General features: G+C 39.1%; 1 protein-coding gene across 1 annotated transcript; it reads left to right on the plus strand.

Annotated features, from left to right (window-relative positions):
* The first annotated feature begins 3,382 nt into the window (after positions 1-3,382).
* LOC127662431 (procathepsin L-like) lies at positions 3,383-8,371 on the plus strand. The gene is made up of 9 exons (XM_052153602.1): positions 3,383-3,432; positions 3,623-3,723; positions 4,741-4,883; positions 4,975-5,169; positions 5,651-5,842; positions 6,045-6,210; positions 6,862-6,967; positions 7,267-7,369; positions 7,601-8,371. The coding sequence occupies exons 2-8, from the start codon at positions 3,624-3,626 to the stop codon at positions 7,364-7,366; spliced, it is 1,002 nt and encodes a 333-aa protein (XP_052009562.1). The 5' UTR covers positions 3,383-3,432; position 3,623; the 3' UTR covers positions 7,367-7,369; positions 7,601-8,371.
* Positions 8,372-12,369: the final 3,998 nt, after the last annotated feature.

Consider the following 12,369-nt stretch of genomic DNA (forward strand, 5'->3'; position numbering starts at 1 on the left):
CTGTGATGTTTGCGGCATAGCTGTTTGAAACTGTGTGGGTAGCTGTGTGTAGGGGTGCGTGCAATACAGCAGGCACACGCGCTACACTTATAGCACTTCCCGTTTTCACTGGGGAAGTGTTTATAACTGTGGGAACAGTGCTTGTGTGTAGCGGTGCATACATGACAATAGGCACACAATCTACATGTTTGAGACATCCAGCCTGAGCTGGGGAGGTGTTTGGCACTGTTTGGACAGTATTTATATGTGGGAATGCGCACTTTAGTGTGGACATGTGAACCCCTAGTGACACAGGCAGAAAATGACTCTTTTGGTGATTTCTGTGTGTCGCCGTAAAAACGGCGTTTGATTGCAGGTGAGCGAGTTTTATGACTGGCCCATTGACTGCTGTATAGACATTTCCAGCCGCCTGTAAGGGGACTGGGTAATGTTTTGAATGTTTGAGAGGAAGCAGTCCGGCATCTGCGAGACACGTACTTCCTCTTTTTCTTCCTGCTGCTAGGAAGACTTACGAGGCTCCGTATTCAGGGTGATTCTGGGTCGAGGGCCTCGTTGCTCCTGCGGCTTTCTTCGGCCAGCGGAACGCGAGCGGCGTTGAGCGTCCTTCTCCGGTCTGCTCTTCGGCTGGGAGACGGGTGGCTCTGCCCTGGCTCGCTGCTGCTGCTGGGGTGGTTTTTGAGATGAGCTGGAGCGCTTAGGCAGGGAGTGATGCATAGCTTGCGAATCTTTCCGTGCCGCAGTGAAGCGCTCCGTGAAATCTCTCACCGTAGGTCCGAACAGGCCGCTCGGAGTGACAGGTGCGTCAAGGAAGGGTGCTTTATCCGCGTCCTTCATCTCCGTTAGCGTTAGCCACAGATGGCGCTCAAGGACGATCAAGTTAGCCATGGCCCGGCCAATGGATTGGGCGGTGGCCTTTGTGGCTCGCAGAGCTACGTCCGTAGCACTGTGCAGGTCCTTAAAAGCATCAGGTTCAGGTCCAGACTCGTCCATAGAGCGGAGAAGTTTGGCTTGAAACACTTGTAGAACCGCCATCGAATGCAGCGCTGACGCAGCTTGACCAGCGGCGGCGTATGCGCGACCGGTGAGAGCTGATGTGGTTCTGCACGGCTTCGATGGGTGAGAAGCTCTGGCCTTCTATCCAGCGGTGGAGGGTGGGCATAGATGGTTGGCCACAGTCTCTTCTAGGGGCAGAGTTGCCTCGTAGCCTCTTTCTCTCGCACTGTCCACTGAGGAGAGCGAAGAAGAGAAAGAAGGCTTTAGGCGAGCCAAGTGCGGGGCTTTCCACGACCTTGTGAGCTCGTCATGCACCTCAGGGAAGAAAGGAGAGGGTCTCTGTCGGGGGGCCTGCCGGCGCCCCTGCAGGAACCACTCATCCAGCCGGCTGCGGGCGGGTTCTTCCGGAGAAGACCAGTCGAGCCCGAGGTCTTCCACGGCCTTAGACAGGATATGGACGATCTCCGAGTCCATACTGGTGCCCGCGCTTGTGTCCGCTGTTGTAGATGGCGCGGGGTCGAACGAGCCCGGCCAGTCGTCAGATGCAGCGTCAAGAGAGAGGCTGTCATCCTTTCCATCGTCATCCCCTGATGCGCCGAACGAGACGAGACCCACCGCTTCGTTGGAGGGGTGCAGGTCTGCTCTCGTGAAATGGACCAGCTGCGGGGAGACATCTGGTAGCGGCGATGCACGCGTGGACTGAGCCGGCGTGACATCACCGAAGTCGGGGTGCTCTGGCAGCCTCTGTGAGCGGCGCTTTTTCTTGCGCGGCTCGAACAGAGGTGGCAGCATGGGGGCAGCTGGCTCGCTTGCGGTGAAAACGGCAAAGCGAGTGCGCAGCTCGGCGAGGCCCAAGGAGTCGCATTCAGGGCATCCGCCCTGAATGAGTGCAGCTTCTGCATGGTCCAGACCCAGGCAGCGAGTGCAGAGGACGTGCCGATCTCCGTCGTGAAGAGGGCCTCTGCACGAGGCGCAGGCTGAAGGCATTTGAAACAACGCTTGGAAAATTACTCTTTAATTCTAAAAAGCGTCGCGGGGTGAACGCTTGCAGAAGAAAAAGGATATGCGATCGCGCGCCGGATGGCGTAGCAGAAGGCTTCAAGGCGGCTGAAGGTGCCGGCGTCCTCTCAGCAGTCCTGCTGTAAGCGTGTCAACGGCGGCGAAAGACTCCAACAATCCGGAGGATCCAGCGAAGAGAAGGTCTTCGCTGAAGGAGATTAAATCTAAAGAACCGGAATGACGGGATGCTCATTATATAGCCCTCATATGCTAATTTCAGCAGGCTATGAGCCTGCGAAGCGGGCGCCCCATTGGTGGCGCGTTCTAAATCGCCCGTCATTGGTTCGAAGCAGTTGCCGCAGCACAGCCAATGACCGAGCTGCTTCGGCTCATCACTGTCTGCTGTGCAGCTGCAATGCGTTTTACATAAAGACTTCAATATTTCTCGAGAAATGGAGTTTTCCCATAGCGTAAGCTACTTACGCAATAGGAGAGACCTCTCGATAAGGGAACAACTGTTAATCACAAATCCATGTGAAATGAAATCAGCACATAACATCTACAGTACATGAGAATGTGTAGAGAGATATTTTTTTTAATGTATTACCTTTTGTTCTTGGGATCAACATTACTGATCCATAGTTCAGCTCAATAGTATGTGCTTTATGTACATTTTTATTTGACATGTAACTCTTCTACTCTGTTGAATTGACAGCTGTGCAACATTTCCAATGTGCCTCAATTTTATTTGATGATAGATGAACTATACTGTATACAAACATATATGAATGGCTTAAATACAGACACGTATGCACACATACCAGCACACCAACTAACACATACACACACACCCCATTTCTTATGAAACTATGTATCACATGCATTTTGTTACTGGAAGGAAATATGCTTCCCTAACAAAATACACATGTCTTTTGTTTTGTGGTGTTAGCATGGATATAACTGTTTTTTTTTTTTTTTTTTTTTTGTATTTTAATGCAGTGAAATCAATCAATCAATCAAAAACCCAACTTTTTTTGCTTTTATGCCTCTGAGAGACTTGACAAAATCAATATTTGATCAGACTAAAACAACAGTTAGATCAGAGGTAAACATGATATTATAAAATGAACAGATAGTAAACAAATTTGCTATAAAAAATAAAAGAAGAAGAAAAGAATCTTTGGTTGGTGTTTACAGGAAACTTCCTTCCAACACAGCACTTTCCCCAATATTTCAGCTAAACCTGTCTCACTGAATATTTTTATGTAATTTCCACATTCTATGAGCTATGCACTCAGACCCCCCCTCCCCCACTGTTTGTAGCTTCGTGACAGGCACCTGATCACAGACACTAAACGTTCCTATATAAACTCCCCCATTCTCACATACTCACACCACAGGTGCCTTTAAAACTTGAAGGAGACCTCTATACCAACACAAGTAAGTCTTAAAACTCTCATATGCAGAACGGATGTTGAGGTTTAATTATAGATTTCTGTATTGTGGAAACAAAATGCTTTGTGTGGAGAAATGTGTGGGAGTATTAGAGAAGAAATTAGACAATAAAATTAGACACTTGGATCTGTTTTATCTTGGGTATCTCTATCTGATCTCTTATTTGTCTGTGCAGGATGAGGTTTTTGATTGTTGCTGCTACTGTTCTGGCTGTGGTGAATGCTGCCAGTCTTTCTCTGGAAGACTTAGAGTTTCATGGATGGAAACTGAAATTAGGTAAGGAAGCAATGGGAAATGCCCTTCTTAGTTTTAATTAAACAGTGTAGGGGAAAAGATTCTCTGCTTCAACACATTGAGTAAAGGAACTAACTGATCCGGTCTATGAAAAAGCAAACAAACGCTTAAGGTATTCAGGCAATAAGGAAAAGCAGTAGAATTTTGAGGAATTTCAAGATGAGTCCTTCAAGATTCGTTTCTGAACATGTACAAGAAATGACGTAATTTGACTCAGCAAAGCACCTAATACATTTGCAGAGTTATTTGCCAGGGTTACATGTACAAAGGTTGTCAAGCAGGTTATTTAAGAAACGTGTTTAGTTTTTTTTGTCTGAAAACAAACTACGCTCTTGAAAACACTTCTAGGGGGAAATATATATATATATATATATATATATATATATATATATATATATATATATATATATATATATATATTTAATATACTGTTTTATAATTAAAATTTCATAATTCAAGTTTTTACATTACATTTGATGGTTAATTAGTATAGATGAAAATGACTTCATGGTCCAATGTTTTATTATATATATATATATATATATATATATATATATATATATATATATATATATATATATACACACACACACACAGCCACAATGTATTATTTATAGACACAGTATAAATGTTAATTATATATCATAATTTTATTAATAATCATAATAATATTTGGACTAAAATATCATATCCGTTTAATAATGGATAAATATTTTACTCATGTACAATTATGTCTACTAAAAGTAATTAAAAAAATTTGCAAAACATCAATTAAACATTTACATATTAAATTAATTATTTTATATGTTATATGATTTAATAACATATAAATTAAATAATTAACATGAATAAAAAACATTTATTAGAATGCATTTCTAACATTATTAGTTCATGAAAACTATTGAAACTAGTAAAGCAGCATTATAAATAACACAGAAAATACATTAAAAGCAATTGTTTAAAACACAATGTATCATCAGCTGTATTTGTAAACATCAGGTAAGAGATATAGTTCTGTGAAGGAGGAGGTGCAACGTAAGTTGACCTGGTTGACCAATCGCAAACTGGTTTTGGTTCACAACATTCTGGCAGACCAGGGCATCAAATCCTACAGACTTGGCATGACATACTTTTCTGATATGGTAAGAAATTAAAACAAAACTTCAGAAATCCTCATGATTTGAGCATAAAAACTCAATGCACATCTCCCTCCCTCCTTCTATTCCCTCTCAGGACAATGAGGAGTACAGACGGGTGTTCCGGGGATGCCTGGGCTCCTTCAATACGTCTAAGGCCCGTGGTGGAGCTACATTTGTCCAGCAGGCAAATGGCATTGTGCTGCCTGATTCTGTGGACTGGAGGGACAAGGGCTATGTGACCAATGTTAAGGACCAGAAAGATTGTGGGTCATGCTGGGCCTTCAGTGCAGTAAGTCAGAACACACGTTACACATTATTACTAGAGACAGATCTTAAACGGCAAATGTTACAATCATCGATACAGTGTACAAGCACTGAAATCAATAGAACACTGAAGGGATGTCATCATTTACTCACCCACATGTTGTTCCAAACACATATACATTTCTTTGTAATGTGGAAAATAAATAACATGTTATGCAGAATGTTAGCTTCTGCCACCATTTACTTTCATTGGATTTTTCCGCCTCCCCCCTATGGAAATGAATGGTGACAGAGGAAACATTCTGCCTAATATTTCATTTTGTGTTCAATGGAATAAAGAATTAATTTTCCATCTCTTTATGGAAGTGAAATTTGACTCATATACCAGTAACAATATTGGTAGATCTGATACTTCCACATATAACAAATCACTGACGTAGTTTCACATAGTAATAACTTAAAATTTCTCTCTCTGCCTTTCTATCTCTCCCTCTTACATCTTTCAGACTGGTTCTCTGGAGGGTCAGACATTCAGAAAGACAGGCAAACTGTTGTCTTTGAGTGAGCAGCAGCTGGTGGACTGCTCTGGTGATTATGGGAACATGGGCTGTAATGGAGGACTAATGGATCAGGCCTTCCAGTACACTGAAGCCAATAAAGGTCTGGATACAGAGGACTCCTATCCTTATGATGCCCACGTAAGTCCTTTTACAATTAATTGAGGACAAAGTAGAAATACTGTAAATCTACTGCTGGACAAACAACCGTATTATTAGCAAATGTTCCAAGATTTATTCCTTTGATTTGTTTCATAACCGTAGATTCTAACCTTAAAGTTTTAGATTATGTTTTTTATTTTAGAATTTGAATAATTTTTTTATATCAATATTCTCCACACAGGATGGTCAGTGCCGTTTTAACCCGAGTACTGTGGGTGCCACTTGCACAGGATATGTACGTGTTTCCAGACAGGATGAAAGTGAACTACAGAGAGCTGTTGCCACGATCGGCCCCATATCTGTTGCCATAGATGCTGGGCACATTAGCTTTCAGCTCTATGAATCAGGTAACCTAAGACTGTAAGCTCTCTGTCATTTCCAAGCTTTTTTCATCTATGGTATGAAATTAAAGAGATCACACATAAATGTCAATTGTATCATAATTTAGTCATGCTTATATTGTTCCAAATCTGTATGACTTTCGTTCTTTCATGGAAGAACAAAAATGAAAAGTTTGGGAGAATGTCTGAGCTGCTCTTTTCCATTTAATTTAAGTATATGGGGACCAGCGGCTGTCAAGCTCCAAAACGGCCCAAAAAGCAATAAAAAAGTCATTCTTGTCCTGAAAATCTTGCTTTGCAAGATTGCTTTTAAAATCTGTCTTTGCTAGATTTGCTATAAGTAGCTCTTTTTGTGTTTCACAGAAGAGTCATGTTTATGGGTCTAAATTCCTGAAGAGAATTAGTCCAGTATCTCATTGCAGTCGTAGCGCATGTGCGCCAACCACCAGTGTATGCATGCACGGTCAAATGACTTTGAAAGACTAGCATTCAACTGTACGTGGACGCTCAGCATTTGTGTCAAAACCGAAGTATAGTGTGCTTAAGAATACACTATCCAGCTGTAACTGAATAGCATATAGCAATTTGCTATGTGAAGGTGTTCTAAGTGTCTAATTATTGGACAAACTGATTTATAAATGTAATGATTAATGTTAGGTATCTATGATGAGCCTTACTGCAGCAGCACTGATTTGGATCATGGTGTCCTGGCCGTTGGTTATGGAACTGATGCTGGAAAAGACTACTGGCTGGTCAAGAACAGGTAAACAAAAAAACTAGTTTAAATATATTGAAAAAACAAAAAAAAACAAACAAAAAGTAATTAAGAAATCAAAGCAGTTTAACAATGAGTTAGCCATCAACATATAGGCTAGAATGGTTATATTTATATCACAGTTGGAATATTAGCTTAATTGACTTGGCTGGAGTTTATTGACAATTATTTTGCATAAAGAAGCCTGCATCTAATAGTTGAGTTGCTGAACACAATTGCACATACACTATAGGAAATGCACAATACACAGACAACACAACTAAACTCTAATACTGCTATGATTTTAGCTGGGGCCTGAACTGGGGTGACAAGGGCTACATAAAGATGTCTAGGAACAGCAGAAACCAATGTGGTATTGCAACTGCTGCCAGTTACCCTCTAGTCTAATGGGTGAGTTCATTACTAATATGATTTTATGGTTTATGAAGTTCATAAAATTGGGGGAAGTCTAATTATATTGAAAACAGACTGTTTTTTTGTATTTATTTATAACTATTGAGAACATGATTACATTTCAAAGATCTGTCTTTATAGCTTAATTGAAACATATTCTTAAAACAAGTTCACACTGCAATTAAGAATAGATTTACTTATTTGTGCTACTTTTTTAATGGTCTGTAGCTCAGGAAAAGGCCACGTGGTATTGGAGCAGTGGGGAGAAAGGAGATCTGAACCGTTTGAATGATTCTTCAGTAATACCTCATGATCATTTTACTTGATTTTTTTTTACTTGTTGTTCAGTGTTTATATTTTCCAAACCTTGAATTAGAGAACACGATGTTAATGTCAAATAATAAATACCAAATTCTGAGAATGAATAAATGTATGTGGTGCTTCTTTTGTGGTGTTGTACAGTATATATAAGTCTTTGAATAAAATTGAAATAAATGATTAGCACAAAAATCTACTGTAGCTATGAAGGCCTATGTGTTCTGACTGTAGCCCCCATCCCCCTCACACTTCTCTGTCTCTCTCTTTTTATTTACTTGACTCAGACTTGTCCATGTAATAAATTAATTTAAGGTGTTTTAATGTTGTCAGTGGTTGTGAAGGAGCATGAATCAGTCATTGCAATTTTGACTTTCATATCTGACATAGACAATGGATTTCTGGGAAGTTGTCCATGAAAAATAGTCCCTGCTGTGACATGACTATTTTATGCATATATTAATTATTTATGGGTGGTTATTATAAGGAGCTTTTATATAACCTCAAAAAGGTGTAATCCTTCATAATGTTTTAAAAAAACATGCCTGTGACATAAATCTACCCTCCTAATGATATGACACAAGGCTCACTCTGTCCCTCTATTTTGTGCTTATGCAAAAAAAAAAGAAAAAGAAAAAAAAAGATATTGTATTTCTAAATTCATTAAAACAGTAGGAGCTTTTATCTGGACAGGTTTTATGTGAGAGTATGTTCTTATGCATGCATCTTTGTTTCACAGTTGGAAGGCATCATTTCTAATCTGAATCTCATTTCATCATGATGGCATAAATTTTGTTTGCTTTTTAAATTTGTTTATTTGTTTTTATTGGTGGCTGACACTCATGAAATATGTCTTACCTGTACAATTAAACAAGCAGATTGATGACTGGTTTAACGTTATCATTGCATTTAATGCCATTAACTATGTACAGTTGAGAATTAGCTATGTGAAATGCCACCAAGATTACTTCTCTGTCATTCCAGGGTGGTTTACTGTATTCGAGCATTGCTCAAGCTTCAATCTGTGGTAAGTCTTAGTTAAAAGACAGACCTAGTCTCTCCTAGGTCAAGGAAAGGCAGGATTTTATTGTCTTTTTTATTCTACGTTGCTGCTATAGTGTTAATTCGCGGCAAGAGTTGCAAAGGTCCTCAAAAAGCAAATAAAATGCTGTTCATCATTTGACCACTGGATGGCAAGAGACTACTAAAAATTACAACGATGTTGCATGCGTCACATGCCTTTGTAAAATGCTTTTCGACGCATTCATGCTATTATGAAGCATAATAAGGTTTTTATTTCATTTTATTTTATTTAAAGTGGACCCTAAAACCACCATGTTTAAATTTTTGGGATTTGAAAATAAGCCCTTTCTCTTACAAGCTTCTTTTCATCAAATGGAAGTAATGATGGATGTCCATCCTGGGTAAATCATCAGTGAATCACCTGCTTTGAATTTTGCCTTGATTATATGGTTTAGTCCAATATCTGCCATGTAACATAATTTGGTAATGTTATGGGCTATGAATTAGAAGTAGTTGATAGTGGCTTCTTGTTAGATGTCGCATGCAATAATAACGATCCTCTTCTCATGTTGAAAACACCATATGAGGCAGCAGTTGCTTGAACGTAAGGAAAAATAGACTAAATCATTTGCGTCCCCTCTGAAAGCCAACAGCAGAGATGAAGATTAAAAAAAGCTGGAAACCTCTTCCAAAGAAAACTTATCAATCACAGCAGTACTGAGATCACAACACATCTGATCCTCCATCCATGTAAGTTAGTGGAGAGGGAGGAGAATCAAGATGTGATACTCTTTCATTAAAATGCCATTCTCTCAGATTGACCAGTTTAAAGTTATTCGGTCTCATACTGGTGGTCTTAATGGCTGTGCTGGAATGAAAAGCTGCCACATCATAGCCATGATTAGTACCCACTGACACACACACACACACACACACACACACACACACACACACACACACACACACACACACACACACACACACACACACACACACACACACACACACACACACACAATTTGTTTTTCTTTTATCATGGAGGGGACTTAAATTAGTGACCACCATGACAAGACATCTTGTCTGCTAATTAAAAAAATACTGTTAAAAATCTAACTCAAAGAACTCAAGCAGGGGTGTTATAATGTATACTCTGGAGAGTTATTTAATGGTTTATTTGTAACACAATGAATCCCTTTCTTTTCCAAAAGTATCACATGCGTTGGTGTAATTGTGATATTAATTAAATTAATAGATTATTTCCATTTAAATTACAGAATTTACTGAAATTGTTTGGTCTTTAATAACAAATATATTGAAACTGCATCATAATGGTGAATATTGCAGGCCCTCCAAAGGCTAAATAAGTCTTTGAATAATTAAAGAGCCAAAGAATTTGTGCCATGAACAAATACAAACATAGCACAATTTACACAGTGTTAATTTATTTCATCCATCCTCAGGGTTGGGGAATAACTGGATTACATATTTAAAATACAAAATACAAGTAACTGTAGTCCACTACAGTTACATTCAAAAAGTATTTTGATTATTGAAGAGATAACTTACATTTTATTGTCATTTGTTTCATTTAATATTTAGTCCTTTCAGATGTATATAAATTATGTGATCCAAAGTGCATCTGAACAGCGGTGAAACACTTTCTTATGATGAGTTGATGATTGATACGAGCAGACAGAGAAGTACGTTTGAAGTAAGTTTTGAGCAGAAGAAATAGAAATAAACCTTGTGTAAATTGTCAGCTTTACGCTAAGCTAATAATACTGTTTCTATCCATGTTACATGAACATGTTTCCAGGGACATAATATTTCTTATCAAGAAAATTCACATTAGATCATAATTTCTTTTTTCCAGTAAGACCTTTGATATTAGGGCAAAAATCATATTTTATATTGTTTTCCTTTAAAAATATCTAAAAATCCTTAAAACAAGATCAGTTTGATTTATATTGTTTTTGAAACAACACTGCATATGATATTTAGTTTTTTCAGAGACTGTTTTTTATGAAATTTTTTATTTTTTATGATTTTTTTTTTTTTAAATGTGAGACTATGATCTGTTTTTCTGCCACAGATCACATATGAATCAGGGCAGATAATCCTGATTCTGCACAGTAGTGCTTCAGAGGTTACAGCTAAAAGGGTCAGTGTAGAAAGCTCTCAAAGGTTGGATCACATTAGTAATCTCAGTTTAAATACACAAATCCCCTGACTCAATCCAATCCAATCAAAACTAACACACACACACACACACACGCACACGCGCACGCGCACACACACACACACACACACACACACACACAGACAGAGAGAGAGAGAGAGAGAGAGAGAGAGAGAGAGAGAGAGAGAGAGAGAGAGAGAGAGAGAGAGAGAGGGTTGTTTAATGTTGACTCCGAGGGATTTAATCCATATTACCGGACATAAATCACTGAGTTTTATTCTGACTACTTCCATCCGCCTCTAGAGGGTGCTCCAAACTTGCGGTTTTGCGAGATTTTACATTTTGATGAGATTGAATGGAGCTACAAAACTGGTCTGGTCTCTGTTGAGAGTCCCTTTGAGAGCATGTGTGTTTATGAAAGAAAACAAATCCTTGACTGATCTATAAAGCAAACAAAGGTGCACTCAACAGGTTAATTTTCACATAAGAATTTTTACACAAAGAATTATAATAGATGAGATGAAGACTCCTCGCCACCACAATTTTGGCACAATATTTTTTTTTTTTAAATAAGATGGGTGCACCTTTATGCTAGTGTTTGAATTCTACTCAATTTCTACATCATGTAGCCTAATTACATGGCTGCTAACATTCCTATAATGTAATATATTTTTCCACTTCATTATATGTGATTGAGGCATGCTACATCTTATAAAGTACACTGTCACATCATTTTAGCAAAATTCTGATTTAAACTGAAGACAAGACCTGTTTCCCTCAAACTCAGCAAGCAAATGCACACCACACGTCGCCATGACAGACATTTCATTAGCCTATAGCACGTGCCCAGTCATTTTCCGCTCAAATAGATGTAATAGAAATTCCCTCGACTACATGGGAGGGAATAAGACATGCCTGGTCCGAGCTCACAGCCACTGTATGCTGTTGCCCGGCTTTCTGATGTCTTTTTGATTTGGTGCAAATTAGGCTGAAAATGAAATATTAACCTCCAGAGAAGCGGAGAGATTCCTTAAAACATTTTGATCCTTTCCCAGCGCATATCTTTCCATGCCAGCATCGTCAAAACAGCGTTTAATTGAAGCACTTAAATGAAATTAGCTACTAAGAGCATAGAGAGAGGACAATTTGTTTGAGAGGAAGAGGTCTTCAGCCCACACTTCCACTTATTAATAGAGGAGATCAACATCTAAGCTGTACACAGAGTCTGGCCAGAGTGTTTACAACATTGGTTATAATAAAATGGATAGTTCTGGCTCTAAATTCTGTTTAGATTCGAAGCCATTTGAAAGCCGCGAACACAGAGAAGTGGTGATACAAGTAGTAAAGCGCCCCATTGGTGTTATTTATCTTTTTTATATGTTTTAGCAAATTATTATTTTTTTATATATAAATAAATAAACATGTAGCTCCATCTGCCTTAATAGAGTCGCATTGACTGTCTTTTTTCAGTTCTTCACCT

The sequence above is a fragment of the Xyrauchen texanus genome, chromosome 22, assembly GCF_025860055.1.
Source record: "Xyrauchen texanus isolate HMW12.3.18 chromosome 22, RBS_HiC_50CHRs, whole genome shotgun sequence".
NCBI lineage: Eukaryota > Metazoa > Chordata > Actinopteri > Cypriniformes > Catostomidae > Xyrauchen > Xyrauchen texanus.

Bases quoted from the DNA above. Each gene is read 5' to 3' on its own strand.
- LOC127662431 (XM_052153602.1), top strand. From the start codon at position 3,624: ATGAGGTTTTTGATTGTTGCTGCTACTGTTCTGGCTGTGGTGAATGCT. The intron at 5,170-5,650 runs GTAAGTCAGAAC...TACATCTTTCAG, and splicing joins CATGCTGGGCCTTCAGTGCA to ACTGGTTCTCTGGAGGGTCA. The intron at 6,968-7,266 runs GTAAACAAAAAA...CTATGATTTTAG, and splicing joins TACTGGCTGGTCAAGAACAG to CTGGGGCCTGAACTGGGGTG.